A 19,765-nucleotide genomic window follows, 5' to 3' on the forward strand; every position below is an offset into this window, starting at 1 on the left:
ATAGGGAAAAGATTGTATTGTCTGCAAAAAGTTCTGTGGAGGAGGCTTGTAGAAGAGGAGATAAGGAACAACAGTGTTTGGTGCCCCACTCCAGACTGGAAGAGTCTGATATTGTTTACTCTAAAACTGGTTTTATTGTTTTTGAGACATTTAATGAAAGAGTAAGATAAGGAATTATTATTATCATTATTATTATTACATAGTACATCAGATTCAATGTTTTGCATATAGGAGCCTCAATATGCTTAATTTTGACATCCCTCCCACCAGTATATTTGGCAGCCATTCTATGCAAGCATTCTGCCAAGAGGCTTGTGAATAACTTGGCATATCAAACTTACAGAATAAGCTGAATCAGCATCTCCCTAGGTTTTAAAAATCACAATTATTTTAGGCATCTCTGTAGTTTGTCCTTCCATCATTTCCCCTAGCAACCAAGATGCATTTTCCCCAGGGTGGGTTTGTCTAAGATCAGGTACTCCCTAGAAGTTATTTTCTGCAACTTCTTCTACTCAGTAAATGTAAGTGTATGTTAAAGATTCCCCCTCTCCCCAAAAGCCAAATGTGAACATTTTGCAAGGAAGCTAAAGTAAGTCTCCAGCTGTGCAGCAGTTAAGGGCCAAGTGCTCACTAAAAATTCACTGTATAGTTAACTTACAGTACAATGTCTGCTAAATAGTAAAACTGTGCTTGATGTGGCAACCTGGACTCTGGTTCAGAGTCGGCATTGGGGAAAACCAGAGTTTGTGCCTTTAAGAGCTGTATGGCAGACAGAAATCAAACAAGTTAAACCTTCTATAGTATGGAAATACATTATGGGGAAAGCTTCACCATGATTTTACTCTCTCTAATTTTGTGTTTTGCCATGCCCCTGCTTGACACCCATGTTTTTAAGGACCTGCCCCCATGGCAGCCATTTTGTGACTGGCACCCGCAGCACTCTCTCAAAATTCAAAATGATTTGGCCTGAAACATTTTGGAAGCTACCTGATTTGCTTCAAGTTAAAATCTGAATCCCAATTAAAAAGTAAAAACAAAGGATGATATCCAGTATTGATTATTTTAATGGATCTGGTCAGAGTGTGAGTAGATCATACCCATTTCCTCTGCTTAGGCAGGCATGGCCAAACTTGGCCCTCTAGCCATTTTGGGACTACAATTCCCATCATCCCTGACCACTGGTCCTGCTAGCTAGGGATCATGGGAGTTGTAGTCCCAAAACCGCTAGAGGTCCAGGTTTGGCCATGCCTTGCTTACAAGCTCAAAAGAGCTCTCCCTCCCCCCTCCCCCCCCGGCATTTCTTCCTTGTTTATATGACAAGTTTGGGGGACAAATGTTTCAGTTTTTGCAGACACACTTTCTGCATGGTTTTCAAATGCCCAAATCACTTAGGAGCCTCTCCTTTGGTTAGGGGTGCTGAAGAGGGATACTGCTTTGGCTCAAACAGGCCTCAAATCTGCCCCAAGCAACCCCCTTCAGATTGCAGTTTGTCCGAATCCACTGCTTACTCTCATTGCAGTGCTTTGCTTAGCAAACTGTCACATTTGAGGAATGTTCTAAAAGAAAGAGGGCTTCTCTGAATACTCTGAAACTCATTAAAAAGTGAAAACTGTCAGATCTGAAGAGTAAAGCAGTGGGAAGCTTTCAGGGTGTTACTTCTTTTTAAATTGTTAATAAAATGGACCCCTCGTCCAGTATGTCTGCTGTCACTGGTGGGGAACAATTCAAGTTTCATACCATTTTGATGGAATGTGCTGTAAGGAATGTAAGAATGAAAAACAAATGAGACAACAAATGGGAAAGGAAACTAAAAATTTCATGTATGCATTGCTGTATTCAGAGTGATGGGGGAAATACAATTGATTAGAAAATGAAAATCATTTCATTCAGCAATGGCTAAATTTCATGGTGTTAAGTTTTTACAGGCAACATTTGGGAGAAAATATTCATGAAAAATAAATATCCATATTCTATTTTAGGTCTTAAATATTTGAATTTTGAATAAATACTCTTTCAGTCTGTTAACTGAATCACAGAATTGCAAAGTGGACACTTATTTATTTCAACTTCAACTTATTATGATAAAATGCAGCAGAGAATAGCAGCTCCGTCGACAGCCAGTTGTAGCAATGGCATAGAATAATTTACATGCAAGAAGAAAATGAAAGAGACGTTGTTCCTAAACTTCATTCCCTGTCCTGGGTCAACAGGGTTTTCTAGTGTGCAGCTCCTCCCTTCCCTTTGGAAGCCTGACCCATTTCTGCCACATTAAGCCACCGAGGCTGCAATCCTATATGCACTAACCTGGTAATAAGCGCAGTTGAACGCAGTGGGATTTATTTTTAAATATCCATGTATAGGATTACACCGCAAAAGGATGATAAGGAGAAGGACACGTTGTGCAAATGTATCAGATCAGCACAAAGATGTCAGAGCAGGGAAGAGCCACACTTTCTCTTTATCCTCCGGTGGCCCCCCCATGAAAGCTTCTTTAAATGGGGGCATATAAAGACACAAGTGTTTCTTGGTGAGCTTTGCAGACGTCATAGGAGGCTGGCTCCCTCTATGGTTGTGGCTGCACTACAGGCTTCAAACTTTAATCAAATTGCCTACGTGTTTGGGGAAACTAGAAAGACTGTAAGACTAAACACATTGACAACTGTTGGGCTTTTCTAAGGTGGAGAGTTCTATGGTTTGGGTTAATGGGAGAAAAGTGCAGCATTCTAACCAACTTCTAGTGATGCTTCTGAAACTTGACATTGAGCAGTTTGTAAGTCAAATCTAGTATGCCTACAGTTCTTGAATGTATGGCAAGCTCTTAATCCAATTAATCCAATAATCCAAGCAATAATTCAGATTATGTGTTAATTTATATGTTATGTGCCTGCATTGTTTGCATGTGTGAGAGTCGGTGGTGGGGCTTCTCAGTAAACTTGCAATAATACAAAGTGGCCCAAGGGCTCTTCAGCCATTTTCTTCTTTATTTTCGCCTCCCTGCTATGTGCACAAGTGGCCGCAGCTGCACTTCCTGTCCTCTCTGAGAGGCTCTTACCTCTAAGCAAGCAAACCAAAGAAGAAAATGGTTTAACAGCCCTCAGACAACCTCATATTATTCTAAGTTTAAAACAGAAGATACTTTGAACTCTCATAACAATGGGACTTTTAACAGAATTTATGGCATGAGTAAATTGCAAATTACTGTTGGGTTGGTTCACTTACCACTTCTTTTGCTTTTTAAAATACTTTCTTCTTCAGGATGGAAGAAGCAGTTTCATCGGCCATCAGCTTGGTGGGGTCATGGAATTGCCAGGCAGCAAGGACCAAAGGGTCAAGTCGGCCAGAGCCATCCAAATCACTTACTACCTCCAAACCTACCATTCTGCAGTACAGGACCTCATTGGTGAAAAATGGGAGAATGAATTTTGCAAACTGATACACAAACTACAGCTGCACCACGAGGACCTGCAGCTGTATGCTCTAGCCTCCTTCAGCCTGTGGAGGGACTTTCACAAGACCAGCATCCTGGCCAGAGGCAAGATTTTGGTGAGCTTAATGCTGATTCTGCTGGCTGCCATCCTCTCAAGTTCCATGAAAGACTGCCTGCGCAGCAAGCCCTTCCTTGGCCTCTTGGGAGCGCTCACGATCTGTATCTCCAGTGTCACTGCGGCAGGGATATTTTTCATTACTGATGGAAAATATAATTCGACTCTGTTGGGAATTCCTTTCTTCGCAATGGGTAATTATTTATCTTCATAATAATAGGATTAGCATGGCTTAATGACAGGATTGTAGAATGTGTCCTGAGCTACAAAGATGCAGTGTTTAATTATTTACCTTCAACTTTTTTAGCCTGTTAAATTGCTCCATCCACTTACAAGGGGGGGGGGATCTCCAAACAAAGGAAAAGGGTAAAATGACTGTGTTTATAACCTCGGCCAATATGAGAGATGTGTTTTATTGATCCAAGTTACAAAACGAAGGAGAAATTGTTATTGAAAACTAGTCAAGTCAGCAGAGAAAATGAAGAGTTGCTGAACAGACTTTGATGCAGGACTGGGGAGATGGGCCAAAAAAGGGAAACAGAAAGACTTGGAAGGAGGCCTTTTAAAAGGGGAAATGTGTGCAGCATTCTGTCTGGCATTCCTGCCCCCACCCCATTTACATAGAGGGAGAATAATGTAATTTGGAGAGGAAATCAACTTTCTGTTCCTATAAAGGTAGATGTGGAAGATAGTTGTTCTGAGTTTGGTAGGATTTACTCCTTGACAGTATTATCATGTGCATGTTTACACAGAAGCAAATTCCCCAACACGCCAAAGTGAGTGTGGGCAGGATTGAGACCAAAGCCAGCAGTCCTGATGACCCCTGCCCAAGTCAAGTCCATTAGCTCTGCTCTTGACTGCCACCCACTGAAACGAGTGACGCTTCCTTTGGAGTAAATGGGCCATAAATGCCAAATGTTTGCAAGAATGTAAGCAAAGGGACGTTACAAACCCTGCCCTAATATTTGCAAGAGACTGCAGTGTGGTGCCATTCATTCCACCTAAATAGCAAGCATGATATTTTTGATAAAGTGAAATTGATTTGGGTGAGTTTTCTTTTGTATTATTTAAACTAATTGATCACAAGAAGTAACGAAACAAAATGTTGATTCTAATCAGAAGAGTGGGTTTTCTAGACCCTTATCCTTATTTTCAGATGTGAATGAGGTAGGTTTGTATCCCAGAGGCTACAATATCTACAATACCCTTGTGGAGAGGTAGCCAGAATTTTGCACCGTATTCCAAGTCTGGTCTCCACATAGGCAATGCTAGAAACTGATAAATGAACACTAGGAGCTAAATGGCACCTTAAACCTAGGTTATGGGCACAACAACGGAACGTCTAGGCACACTTTTTGTAACAAAAACACAAAGCTGAAAATGAATGAACTGCAGTTAAAGTATTATGTTCATTTTTCACACGGTCTAGTCCTACCCCTGCCCACCCCCCTAATATCTGAAGAAGGTTTCTTCTCCAGTCTTCAGAGAGTAGCTGGAAGCAGAAAAAGGTCTGCCTTTCCTTCCACTCTGTAGTTTTAATCTGAAATCTTAGGCGCAGGACTGCGCCCAGAGCTCAGAAACTGCTCACGCTGAAGAAATTCCCTGTCGCAAAATGCGCCTAGAACAAGGGGGGTTTTGAACACTGCCCATAGGTTTCTCTTAACAAGCCTACGGTTAGCCTACGGTATTGTCCTAATGATCCCAGAAATGGAGCTAGGCATTTTCTCAGCTGCCACATGCTGGGTCAGCATTTTCACTGTGCTTTCCGCTGTGGCCACAAGGTGTCATTCCTGGCCATTTCAGACTCTGTGAACGTATTTATGAAATTGAGGTTTTGTTTTGCCCTGACATGCATCACTTTATTCTTGCTTATAATGAATTGCATTTACCATTTTACTGCCCCTTCATTCCGTTTGAAAAGATCCCTTTAGAGTTCTTAACAATCTCTTTTTGTTTTAACTACCCTGATCAACTGGGTATCATCAGCAAATCTGGCTACCTCATTTCTCACCCCAAACTTGAAATATTTTATGAACAAGTTAAAATGGCGCTCTTTCCTTGCAGCTACTATATTCACACATGAGAAAATGGAATACTGGTGCCTTTGTGTAGTATTGTGGGAACACAGGATTCAGGCAGTTGCTAATAGGAAGAGGAGTATCTAGACTGGAAATACATAGCCTTGGAAATACACTGGGATAATTTTTTTGCAGCGTTATTTTGCACATAGCAGTTTGCAATCGTACTCAATTTCACACAACAATATAATCTAAAACAGCAGCTACTATCCCTGTTGTCTGTACACACAGGTGGACATGCTTTCAAATTAGTGCACAATGTGTTATTCATTCCCCTCCCCTCATCAGACCTTAAAAAACCACCACCAAACATTTTTTGCAGTCTTGTGGTTGCTTTTTGCTTCTGCCTCTATGTGGTGGGGGTGGTGGGGGCTGTAGTACTTGCTTCTCAGCACAGTTGAAGGCGGTTCTCTCTCTCTCTCTAGTGCTGCTCTGTGCTTAAACCAAATCTGGGAGCCTACCTGATTCCAAAGATTCCCAAAAGAAAGTTAGAGGGTTCCTGGTGACAGAAATTAGAATGCGCTGTATTCGTTGTGTTCAGATATACTCAAAGTCTGGTCTTATTTTTGTACTTTCAGAGATGGTGTGTATTCCAGCATCATCAATGTGCATGGCACTGATAGAGTGCTGTGAGCAGAGCTTGATCCTGCCTCAGTCCTCTGACAGTGGGATCCTCTCACAACGTGAATGGAGACAGAATGCCTTTTACTTTATTCATTTTAGCTATTTGTATCAACAACTTTCTCATGGCAGTCATGCAACTAATCAAATAAGTATAGCGACCAAACATATCTGATTTTGGCATTCCTTGTGTGCTCAATTTGTACAGCAGTCAAAACACTATATTGCATTGTGTTTTGAGAGGTAAATGTACTTTGCTCTGCACACACATCTCCCTGTTACTTGGGATATTCAGACTTACGAAAATAGGATGTTGTCCTTGCTTTTCTCCAACCTAGGCTATGCAATCATTGTTGATCTGTTTTCTTTAAGTAGCTGTCCCAGATCAGCTGCTACTCTGGGGTTGGTTTAATTTATGAAAACTGTCACCTTTGTATTTAAAATGTAGCAGTGCATATCATATTAAGCACAAATTCATTTAGGCTGAAAGGAGCATGCTTCACAAGAGGGATGATATAGTATTGTATGCACATCATCCTTTGTAGGAGACTGCCAGAGATAGCCATGAACTCTTCCAAAAGCTAGCAATTCTGCAGCAGATCTTCAGGACACCAGAAGATCTTGTTGCATTGGGCCAGAGGCATTCTGCTCTCACCATGGCCCACCAGATACCTATGGGAAGCCGACAAGCTTCCTTATGGTGGCAAAAACAGTTGCAATAAGAGGATGAAGAGAAGCCTCTGCTGTTCATTACAAATGAAGTCCTTCAACACTGAAATTGGAAATGTTTTGCCAGCCCACAGAACATAGTGGCTGTAACCACCTCCTTTCTGTTCCCTTCCTCTACATCAGGGGTCAGCAAACTTTTTCAGCAGGAGTTCAGTCCACTGTCCCTCAGACCTTGTGGGAGGCCAGACTATACATTTTTTTGGGGGGGTGGAATGAACGAATTCCTATGCCCCACAAATAACCCAGAGATGCATTTTAAATAAAAGGGCACATTCTGCTCATGTAAAAACACGCTGATTCATGGACCATACGCGGGCTGGATTTAGAAGGCGATTGGGCTGGATCCAGCCCCCAGGCCTTAGGTTGCCTACCCATGCTCTACATATATGGCAAAAAGTTCAGTTTCGAACTTTTGACACAGCACTAGGAAATGACATCACTCATTGTAATACACCACCCAGGCATACAGCAATGCCCTCTTAGTTGCCCCCCCCAAAAAGAGTGGCAAGCCCATACAAAGCACTAACAGGTGGCCAAACAGACTCTTCGGTCATTGTTTTCCCTAGCTCATTACTTGGTATGCTGATTGTCCATTGTTCTCAAATAATTTAGAATTTAATTGGGGGAGATAAGTCCTCAGAGAATTTGGAAGAAATTACAAACTCGCTGTCAACAACCAAAAATGCTGTCCCTGGAAAACTGGTGGAAAGTATTGTTAAAGGTAAAATAACCAGTCTTATAGAAGAACAAGGCTCACTGCAGCAGAGTCAGCATGGCTTCTGCAAGGACAAACCTATTAAGAGTTATTTGAGAGTCTCAACAAGCATATAGATAGCGGTGATCCAGTTCTTGGACTTTCAAACGCTTTTGACAAAGAACCTAACCGGAAACTCCTGACTAAGCTTGGCCATCAAGGAATAAGAGGAGAAATTCTCTTGTGGATCAGGAATTGGTTAAGTTGCAGGAAGCAAAGAGTAGGTGTAAATGGACAGTTCTCCAAATGGAGAGAAATAGAAAGTGAATCCTCCCAAAGACTTAGCTGGTCTAGCCTGAAAACTGCTTCTTTCCGTTCTGCTTGTTGTGGCCATCACATACTTTTAACTCGCAGCAGCAGCCAAGCTGAAAGAAGAGGGCTGAGAAAATGCCTCTTTTGTCTGAGCCAGTCGAGCTGTCCAGGAGATGAATAAAAGCTACACAACTGAGGAGCAGAGGTCCAAGAGGAACTGAGAAAATATCTCCTTGCTTCTGTGCATGAACCATAAGAACAAAATACTTGAGAATGATTTCCACAGACCCATTTCCAAAGAATTTGTGGAAGATGTTTATTAATCTTTTGAAAATAGTAACAGTTTAGGGGGCGGGAACCTATGGCACTCTCATTGTTCTTAACTGGATTGATGCCCTGTGGCAGTTTTAATGTTCCTGTTATTATAATCCGATGGGATCCAAATTATACAGAAGAACACTGCAAGCTCATCATTTAATGAAGACAGCTGGTTGCCAACTATATACTCAGCCCAAATTCTGATCAGCATTTAAAACAAACCTATTCTAAAATTAAAACAAAGTTTGTACACTTGTGGAAGCTTGCTGCCTGTCATACATTTCACCTATTCAATCAGAAACAAATACTTCATTCCCATCCTTTGTTTCTCATTGTAATCCTTAGCTATATATTAGCATTCATTTTCCAATAGAATAATGGCCTGCTATGGTACACTGCCAGAAAGCTTCAAGATGTTTCCAACTTAATTTTGTTAATATGCCATGGATTGATGCCAGCAGAGCCACCATATTGCCGTCAACTTCTGTGGTTTGTATCCAACTCAGCTGCCAGCAAAGCTTCCATCAGTGAAATGGGAAAGAAAGCAATTTCTGGCAGTTGCTCTTTTCCTTTCAGCCTCTTCCTCCTCCCCATATATAACCAACGTGCTTAAGTCTAATTAATGCATGAAGGGGTTAATACCATATAGTAAGCTGTCCTGCCAGGCTTAGTGAGGTCACTTCCCCTTACTTTGGGAGGAATGGGTAATGAAGCCTTTTGGCCAACTTCTAGTCTACCTGAGAAATGTGGCATCTAAAGAGGTTTGACCTGGTTGCTCCAGCTCAGTCTGCCTGGCTCTCACAAGCTACTCTTGAGTTCCTACACCAATAATTTAGGGACTTTTACCACTTTGTAACTAAGCCAAATTTTACTGCCTGTGAAACTTTTTCTGAATGCTCTGTGGAAAATGCAAACAATGCCTAGGTGACACCATCACACCCAGGGCTGGCCCCCAAAATGGCTTCTTCCTGCCTGCCAAAGAAGAAGGGGTGAGAGAAGATCTACATCAGGAAAAAGGAGGAAGAAAGATTGATTGATATTGGGATCTGCTGCCCAGTGTATCCTGCTGCCTGAGGTGGTCCCCTCACCTGCCTCATGGGTGGGCCAGCCTGATTACACCTTTTAAGGAACCTTTGATCCCAAGACAAGCCAGTCTTAGCAAATTAACCCCACAATCCCCAAACTTGCAATAAGTACAGTACGTCCAATGCAGTTCAGAGCATTTCCTTCACAGGCTACATTTCCATTTTACCTCAGTTTAGTCTATCATTATATTTATCATTTATTATTATTAGCAATAAATCCTTTGATAATTCAGACATTTCGTTAGCCCTTATATTCATTGTTAGGGTGTACATGCATTTTATTGAACTAATATGTGGAAATGGGAAGTAACTAAAGCTTCATAACAACAACAACAACCAATAAATTTATACCCCGACTTTCCCCCTGATGGCATTCAAGGCAGCTTATAGGTAAAAAGAAGGACCATTACAAGCAGCTGGGCAAAAAAGAAAAGGGGGGGGGAGCTGGTTAAGGAGGAGAACCCGTGAGACACATCTTTGCACGCAAATGCTGGAAATGACAAGGAAGGGTAGCTTGGAGGTGATGTCACCGTATACGTGAAAGATGACAGTCAAACCAGCTTGAAATCCCAGAGGGGCAGACTATATTAGGGAATAAGATAATGTGCAAGAGAAGCAAATGTGTTATAAACCAGAAAGGGAAGTTGAGGGAAGTCGTGGGGTGGGGGATATTTTGAAACTTAGTTTGTGATTATATTATCAGTAGTAATTATGCTAAAATTTGTTGTAAAACCTAATAAAAATATTTTAAAAAAAATATCCCAGAGGGGCAGAATCCAGCACATAATGTTTTTAGTGGCAATAGCCATTTCAAGGATACACTATCACCCCCCCTGACCCAAATCCCCAGAGACAATCCTGAGATGGAGAATAAAGTTAAAGAGGCGTCCAAAAGAGAAGAGTTGTTGCAAAAGCTGAGTTCAGCTACCTTCACGTTGACTGGGTGTTCCTGTTACGATAAAGAGGTAAAACTTACAATCTAAATGACCATGCCCCAGAAGAGCTGCTCCTGGAACCTTCCAGAGGACAAGTAAGCATAGAAGTGGATCTGGTGCAAGATGCAAGTATTTGTGGAACTGATTTGGAAACTTGAACCAATTCAGCATGTATGTCAGAAGACAATCGCCAGCAAAGTCAAACGCAGTCACATTTGACTCCCACAGAGAAAAATTCTGAAAAAAACAAGGCTATTGACAAAAAAGGAAGTTGAAAAGGAAAGTCAAATCTCTCCAAGCCCCAAGAGGATTGCCAGCACAGGTAACAAGCAAAGTCAAGGATGCTCTTAGGAGGCAAGAAGGCAGCTGTCAGAAAATGGAAATCTTGGCCAAGGGAGCAAAACAGAACAGAACACAAACCTTGGCAAAAGAAATGCAGACAATAAGAGATGCTAAAAATAAAATACCGAGAGTCATGTACAAAGAATCAAGTCCAAAAATAAAAAACCCTTTAAATATTTTGGGGTTAGGGCAGGGAAAGCTCTTCTGCCCAGGAAGTGATTGAAGTTGGAAACGAGTATGTAGAAGTTTATTCCCCTCCTTGTGGGAGGCTTCTGAGAAACCTGGGAGCTTGGATTGCAAGCCAGGCTCAGGTGAAGTGCTGGTCCATCTCTAGCAAGGTTTAAACTCTTCAAGCGTTGCTAACAAAATGATGTTACTATCAATCTTTGCAATCTTTTTGTATGGGTGTTTGGCAAACCAAAATGCAACTTTTAAAGGTTGTAACTCTTTGTAGGCATGTTGGCTCAATTCTAATCTCTTTGCAGGACACATTTACTTTTGTGTATCCCAGTGTGTGTGTGTGTGTGTGTGTGTGTGTGTGTGTGTAGTATCTCCTGCAAACCTCTCCTTGCCATCTGTTCCTGTGTAGATAATTCCTGTTAAGGTGACACCGTAGAATCATAATCCGGAGTCTCCTTTTTACCTCTTTGTGTTTGCTAATCCTGTTCCTCAAACAGTCAAAACACAAATAATCTTCTAACTGACAACTAAGGCCTCACAGCGATTCCCAAAGGAAAAGCTGCAAAAGTTGCATCCTGGCACACAGCCCACAGGAGTGTGCTGCATTTGATGTGGAAAAGGGAAGCAGGAGATGTGTGTGTGTGTGTGTGTGTGTGTGTGTGTGAGAGAGAGAGAGAGAGAGAGAGAGAGAGAGAGAACACATGACCCTACTCTTCTTTTGAATGCCTAGCAATTTTTGGTAGAGTTACTCTGAATTTTCACAAGACGAATTGTAATCCTTATTCTTTTGCACCAATCCTTCCTTTTTTGTTGAGAACCTGCTTTGCCTAATAAATTTCCTGTTTGCCTTGAGGGTACAAAAAAACAAATGTTCTGAGGTTCTGTTTGTTTAAATTATGTATTTTCCTCTTAATAGAATTGCTGTTTGGGAACTCCCTAGTGCATCAGGCGTGGGCTAGAAGAAGAAAGGAGCCCAAGAAGCCAAACACCAAAGTGGGGAAAAATACAATTAAAAATAAAATTAAAACATATTTTAAGACATTGAGAATATTAAAAAAACCAAACCCATGTCACATACCTGGTCACATACTCTCACAGCCAATAATTTCAAGGTTGCCAGGAACAATGTATTTCAGCCATCAAATGCCTGGATAAACCTGAATGAAAGTTAATAAAGATGTTATGCACGTTTCATGTTGCTCTTCTCCTTGACGCCTGCAATTATTAGTTTAATAATATCTTTCTGCTATATTGTTAGCACTAACATCATAAGAGGACATCATAAGAGCCTTCTTGGATTCGACCAAAGGCCCATCATGCGCAGGGTGTTGTTTCCACAGTGTTCAAAGAGATGCCTGTGGGAAGCCCACAAGCCACACCTCAGAGCCACAACGCAATTCCTGCTTAGGGTTCCCAGTCAATGGTGTTCAGTCCCCCCTCAGCCAGGTAGCCCAAGGCCAGTCACTGCCTCTGAGCCTGGCCCACCTCACACAGTTGTTGTGAGGATAAAATGGGGATGTGGAGCCCTTTGAGCCCCTTGGAAGAAATCAGTCAATCAGCATCATGACTAGCGACTGTAGATAGCTTTGTCCTCGATGAATTTGTCTAGTCCTCTTTGAAGGCCATCAAGGTTGGTGGTCACCCCTAAATCTTAAGTAGTTGAACTATGAGCTTTGAGAAGCTTTGAGTTGTATTTGTTACCTGCATCTGGGTCATGACATCCCTTCCTCACCCCTGCAATTTGGCTGCAAAGGCTTTCTTGAGCCTAATAACAGAGCGGGGCTGGGCTGAGGGATTTCACTCTTCAGGAAACGTGCAGCGGAGGAAGGCAATGTTATCCTCTAGCAAGATTGTTGCAGCCTCAGACATCCATCATGCCTTTGCTTCTGGACACAGCGGGATGTTGGCTCTCCAAGGAGATGCCATTTATAAACACAGCAGTGTTTGTGTGATCAATCATTAGGTGACCATTTTTGCTGTCTCGAGAGATGGCCTAGAGTCATGCACAAAGGGCCACAGGAGTGCACCTTGCAGCAACACCTCCACTGCCCTGCCTCCTGCCAGGTGGCACAATGGGTCTGTGCACCTGGCTGTTAACCAGAGGGTTGGTGGTTTGAGCCTCCCCAGGGACGGCTTGCAGGGGGTTGGACTAGATGGCCCTTGGGATCCCTTCCAATCAATTATTAATTAATTGAAAAGCCAGTCAAGGAGGCTGGGCTAGGCATGCAGAATTTGCAGGTGCTTTATAGGTTGAAAAGTAACAGCCTTCTCTTAGGCACATAACCAATCGCTTTGTTTGTACCCACTCCTCTCATTCCTTCTTTTTGGCAAGTATAAGCACAGCCTCCTTTTCATTTTCTGCTGTTCTCTTGCTGTGCCTGTTGGCCTGGCAAAAAGCAAAGTTAATTAGACCACCTCCCCAGGCACAATGGGAACTGCATTTAGACAGAAAGCAGGAAAACGGAATGCTGCAGGCTTGTGCCTCCTGCCCTATTCCTGTAGACATCGAGAGCAAAGCTCCTTTAACAGAAGATTGCAGCCCTGTGTGTGTAGCAGCACAGACATGGCCAGTAGCTTAAAATACAGTTTCACATGTTGGTAAATAGACTAGAAATATTTAGTTCTTTGAGAGTCATCAAACAGTCCACTTTGCTGTGCCTTGTGCAAGTTCTGTTTAAAACAGTTTGCATTTATTTGTTTTATTTCATGCTTTATTTCAGAGTTATTGGCTGATGTTTCCTTTCTGATTTTTAGAGGGAAGTGCTCAAATACAACATTTAAATTATACAACATTTCTATTTTTAGTATAAAAGCCAACATTTAGGAAAGTATTATTTTGGCCAGTAAGATGACCACTTTAAATTCCCCAGCCAATACATTTAATTTTTAAAAAATGAAGCATTAATGATGTTAAGTTGTGGGTGAACATATCAGATGACACAGCGATTCTTCAAACAAACAGCTCTTGTTTATTCACAGGCCAGAACAGAACTGAACTGAAGGGTTCAGCCAGCCTGCTTATATAGAGCTCCACTAGAACGCCACAGTAACCATTTTCTGTAACTATCCAATCACTGAACATCACTTTCGATCCCTTATTTGCATATGTGGACCTGAACTATCTACAGTATCCCCCTGCTGGCCCAGGGTGAGAACTTCAGTACATAACAAATGATATTTCCCCCCAACATCCAGTCCTTTCATACCTTTCAACATTTTTTTTTGCATGAGTTCTTATAGGCTAATCTACTTTGATTCACTTGCACATGCTAAATCACTGAATCTCTCTGCCAATGTTCTGTGCTTTATTTTTTATTCAGAATTCATTAAATACAAAGAAGGAAAAACAAAACAAAAAAGGTTAGCACTTTGATGTTCATTCATTGCATTCTTTTGATGACATAAGTCCCTACCAAAAGAAATGGATTAACTCGTACACATTCTTAAATCTCGAACTTCATATGGCTGTAAGGAATGGGGCAGGGGGTTAAATGCCAAGTGTATCACGGCAGAGACTGTTGTGCTTTAAGAAACAGGGTTTATTTGCCTGTTTACACCTGCAGGGAGGAAGTGCAGATCTTACAGTATGGCCCAAAGCATTGTGGGCAACCTTCCCTCTCCCCTGCCAAGATGGATCTCAGCCCTTCTTCCTCCTCCTTTTCCCCAGGAATCCCTGCTTCCAAACTCCCTTTTCCTGCCCCCCCTCAAACAAACACACCATCTCCATGGTAACATCTCACTCCCCAGGCGAAAAGATTTCTCTCCTCAAAGGCCCTTGCTTGGCCAGGCTGGTTTGCATCATCTAGCCCAGGAATTCCCTGTCTGGCACAGTTCTGCACTTCAATCCATATTCCAATTAATCAGAACCCTGGCATTTATTAATTTAGAGGGTTTACACCACGTTACTCCCAGATATGTGGGCGCAGGACGGCAGCCTAGGAGGCTTTGGTTTAGGGGAAACGGAGTTCTTGTTCTTTTCACACAACATATCTCCACAGCCAGGAGCAGCAGGAGAGAGTTGACTGCCCATGGGAATCATGAAGTTGTCTCTGGGGTCAGGACCAGCAAGGGCTAGACTCTCTCTAATTTTATGTTATGCTTTGCCCACATGGCAGCCATTTTGTAACTGGTGCCCACAATGTACTCTCACAGTTCCAAATGTGGCCACGAGTCCCAAAATGTTGGCAGCTCTTGAGTTCCATGGAAGCACTGAGTGAGCTCACTGGGCAATTTGGACTGGGATGACCCCCGCAGGCTTATCACACTCCACTCTATTTATCTGTGTCATATGAATCAAGTGAGGCTGTTCAGGTTCTGGGCTGGTGCTTGTTTAAAAATGTAGAACTGCTACCTTCAATCAAGGTTAGGATCAGTTTGGGGCACAGAAATTACTTGGTTGCTCTGTACGATGACCTCTGACAGAAGAGGGATGTGTGTGTGTCCGCCCTTGTCAATCCTCCTTGATCTGGCAGCAGGTTTCAATACCATTGACCTTGGTATCTTGCTGGAATGGCTGTCCATGTTGGTGGGCAGCACCACTTGGCAATGGCTCCAGTCCTGTTTGGATTACCATATTCAGAGATGTTGTTTGACCTTGTGAGCCCTCAGCATAGGAGTCAACTCCTAGGGGCCATGGGGGCTTTGGCCCCCACAATAATATATTTGAGGGGCCTGGGCCCCCACAAAGTTGATGGGCATTCCAATTCAAATAGTGTGTGTGCATTGTGTCATGTGATTGATTATGCAGGGCAGGACTTGCCTGGGCCCCCACAATATTCTATTCAAGTTGGCACCCCTGGCCCTCAGTGTGCCACAGGGTTTGATCCCCCCTTCCCCCGCTGTTTAACATCTACACGAAACCACACTGGGGTCATCCAGAGTTTGGGAGTGCAGTGACAGCAATGTGTAGTTCTGTTTCTCCTTTACATCTGCAGGGTTTGCCGTGGATGTGCAAGACTAATGTCTGACCTCAGTCATGGACTGGATGAAAACCAACTGACTGAAGCTTAATCCAGATAGAGTGAGACATTGTTAGTGAGTGGTTCCCTAGATCAGATGGGTGCAGAGGTGGACTTTGATAATACGGCACCCTGTGCGAGGCTAAAATTTGGCATCCCCAAATGGATCTTCTCCATTTTGCATTCCCTCCAATCAGCACCCTTGATGGGGAACCACCTGTACTGCCCTAAATCTGATGCTGGGTGGGTGTGGAAGGGGTACACTGCCTCTGAAGGAGCAGCTGTGTAGCCTAGACCCACTATTGTCACTTGAGACAAGTGGCCTCAGTGGTGGTCCTGCTATGCCCTTATCTGCACAAGGATAGCCTAACTTCTGTTGTCTATGCTCTGAAGCTCAAGATTAGATTTCGACAATGTGTTCTGCAATATAATAAATCTAAATAAATATATTCTGTGTGACATTTTGCATCAGTTATATGTAGAGATATCAAGATCATTCATAAGTACAGTTAGAGAAAGAAATGTGATAATCAATGAAAAGAAATTAATAGATGGCCCTGTTGTCATTGCTATAGGTCATGGAACCAAAGGAGTGTTTGAACTTCTGTCAGGATGGCGCCGGACCAGAGAAAGCCTGCCCTTCAAAGACAGGGTTGCCGACGCCTACTCTGATGTGATGGTCTCCTACACCATGACAAGCTCCTTGTACTTCATCGCCTTTGGCATGGGTGCTAGTCCTTTCACCAACATTGAGGCTGTGAAAGTCTTCTGCCAGAACATGTGCATCTCCATCCTGTTGAACTACTTCTACATCTTCTCCTTCTTTGGTTCCTGCCTGGTCTTTGCTGGACAGTTGGAGCAGAATCGGTACCACAGCATCTTCTGCTGTAAAATCCCCTCAGCAGAATACCTGGAAAGGAAGCCTATTTGGTTCCAAACCATGATGAGTGATGGCTACCACCACTCTTCTCACCACGAAACTGATCCGTACCAGAACCACTTTATCCAACATTTCCTGCGGGAGCATTATAATGAATGGATTACTAATATCTATGTTAAGCCCTTTGTGGTGATACTGTATCTCATTTATGCTTCCTTTTCCTTTATGGGCTGCTTGCAGATCAGTGATGGAGCCAATATTATCAATCTTCTCTCCAGCAATTCTCCAAGTGTCTCCTATGCTGTCGTTCAACAGAAGTACTTTAGCAACTACAGCCCAGTGATAGGGTTCTATATCTACGAGCCCCTTGAGTACTGGAACGGCACCGTCCAAGATGACTTAAAGAAGCTGACTGAAGGTTTCAACACCCTGTCCTGGATTCAACAGTATTACCAATATCTGAAAGCTGGGAATATTAGTGCCACCAACAAAAGCTATTTCCATAGCATCCTGCAAAGCTCCTTTTTAAGAAAGCCAGAATTCCAGCACTTCAAAAATGATATCATTTTTTCCAAGGCTGGAAATGTTAATAGCATAATTGCATCCCGCATGTACCTTGTGGCTAGGACTAGTGAAAAAACACAGAGAGATGTTATCGAGTTACTGGAGAAGCTGAGACCCCTGTCTCTGAAGCAGAGCATCAAGTTCATCGTGTTCAACCCCACCTTTGTCTTCATGGACCAATACAGCCTCTCTGTAACCATGCCGGTCTTGATTTCAAGCTTTGGCATCTTACTGGTGTTGCTGCTTACCTTCTTCCTGGTGATCCATCCTCTAGGGAACTTCTGGTTAATTCTCACTGTCACCTCAATAGAGTTGGGTGTTCTTGGCTTGATGACTTTGTGGAACGTTGACATGGATTGCATTTCCACACTGTGCCTTATTTACACTTTGAATTTTTCCATAGATCACTGTGCACCCCTGCTTTACACATTTGTACTAGCAACTGAGCACACCCGAACTCAGTGTATCAAAAGCTCCCTCCAAGAACACGGAACAGCAATTTTGCAAAACGTTACTTCTTTTCTTATTGGGTTGGTCCCCCTCCTTTTCGTGCCTTCAAACTTGACCTTCACACTGTTCAAATGCTTGCTGCTCACTGGCAGTTGCACACTTCTGCACTGTTTTGTAATCTTACCTGTCTTCCTAACATTTTTCCCACCCTCCAAAAAGCACCACAAGAAAAAGAAACGAGCCAAACGAAAGGAGCGGGAAGAGATTGAGTGCATAGAAGTTCAAGAGAATCCTGATCACGTGACAGCAGTCTGAGTCACGCAGAACTACATGGTTTTTAATTGCCAAAAGAAATGCTACACTGAGCTGGAGGGAAAGTAGAGCAAAGATCTCCGCTGCTTGCGCTGGCCCACACGAAACAAGCTTAAGGAAGCCCCAAAAAGGAGTATTTGTGGCACATGGAGGTGAAAGTGTTGTTAAATAATAACCAGAGGTCCCCCCCCCCCTTTTAAGGGTAGAGGAGGAAAACAAGCCCCAAACTTCCCCTATGATCCTCTCAATTCACTGAGGGAAATGTTCCACAATACCCTATAATATAAATGGAAGTTTCTGGGTAATATCTCTTGGTGTCCCTCTGCTGATGGAAGGCAGCCCTCAGTGGAATGGGAAGAGAGGCCATTTTGGGCCATTTCCCCTCCCCTGCAGCCTTTGCTAAATCTGCTGTGTAGGGTGGAGGGGCTCTCTAGAACAGATACAGGGGCTGGGCAAGGGGCTGAAGGGGGAGGCAGAATAATTGACTAGAATCCCGCTCTCCCACTGATGGATGTCTTTCAACAGCACAGAGACCCCCCTGGGCACCACTCCATATTGCCAAGTTCCATTACCAATAATTTTCAAGCCAGAAAAGGTAACAAAAACAGAGGGGAAGTAGTTATGGTCACAATAGGGAGCATGTTTATTTTAAGAGATTGGTCTAAGTAAAACCTATGCAGTTGGAAAGAAAATGTTCAGTAAATCAAAGCCAAAGTACTTCCCTATGTGCCACCATGAAAAACTGTGCCATTTGTTCAGAGAGTAAACCTATGCTCCCCTAAAATTAATTGTAGAGAAATTGGCTAAGCAGGCCTTTGGCGATACTCCCAGGGCACTTGAGACCATCAGAGGCAGCCCCACGTATGTCAACCTGAATTCTAAGAGAGGCTCCTGGCTGCGCCACCTGTAATTTTTGCAGTGCTGTCCTTTGGCTTCCTACACATTCTCTGTACCAACATTAGACCAGAATACTAATTAGCCAGATGTGTCCACCGTCACAATAGCTCAGGCTCCAAAGACACAGCATGGAGATCACTTTGTGCCTGAATCAAAAGTATTGAGCACAGAGCAAAGGGAAGCTCCACGTGTGAAGTTCAAAGTGAAATACCATTTCCCTGCCCTGAAATATTCTCTAAACTGCGCATCTTGCGTTTCACATCTTGGCAAACTGATCAGTTGATGATGCCTTTTGCCACAAAATATAACAATAATGAGAGTTATTGAACATAAAGGCACCAGCTGCTTGGGAAATTGGTTTTTATGCAGCATTACTATTAAATGCCTGATAGAATGTCTGAGGCAAAGCAAAGCTTTATGGCTGTTGAGAATTATAGATGAACGCAGTAAATTTGTCTCTTACTGCATGAGATTAGAGTTATACCATTACAAAAGGGTAGTCTCTGCTTCACAAAGTATACAAGCTTAGAAGTGCAAGAGAAGGAATGGAAAGAGAGTGAGCCTATAATACTCGGAGAGGGTGATATTTTGCCCTGAGTTAAGCCACGTATTTCTCTCTTCCAAAACGCATTCTAGAAAGTGTTTGCTTCCTGCATTCTTGAATGCAATCTAGCCTTGCATAAACAATGTCTTCCTGCAATATATTCCATATATTACAATCACTGTTTAAAACAAATGTCAAAGAGAGTGTGAGGAAGGGGTTCATCCCTTTCGAAGGAGGTTCAGACCGCCCGCCCAGTCCTTCCATGCATGTGGCTGTGTTTGTAAGAGGGGACTGACACACCACTCAGTGGAGTCCTCCCCCCCC

At 42.9% G+C, this 19,765-nt stretch overlaps 1 protein-coding gene across 3 annotated transcripts in view; it reads left to right on the top strand.

The window, feature by feature from the left end:
• Nucleotides 1-19,765, top strand: part of PTCHD4 (patched domain containing 4) — a 55,789-nt gene that overhangs the window by 25,019 nt on the left and 11,005 nt on the right. For 2 of the 3 annotated variants that reach the window (XM_053380274.1, XM_053380277.1), the window contains exons 2-3: nt 3,256-3,736; nt 16,370-19,251. In XM_053380274.1, coding sequence (XP_053236249.1) covers nt 3,256-3,736; nt 16,370-18,003 — 2,115 coding nt within the window. In that variant the 3' untranslated portion in view covers nt 18,004-19,251. Of the gene's footprint in view, nt 1-3,255; nt 3,737-16,369; nt 19,252-19,765 lie in introns of those variants that run through there. The other variant, XR_008329321.1, reaches the window with a different exon arrangement.

This window comes from Podarcis raffonei, chromosome 3, assembly GCF_027172205.1.
Source record: "Podarcis raffonei isolate rPodRaf1 chromosome 3, rPodRaf1.pri, whole genome shotgun sequence".
NCBI classification, from domain to species: domain Eukaryota; kingdom Metazoa; phylum Chordata; class Lepidosauria; order Squamata; family Lacertidae; genus Podarcis; species Podarcis raffonei.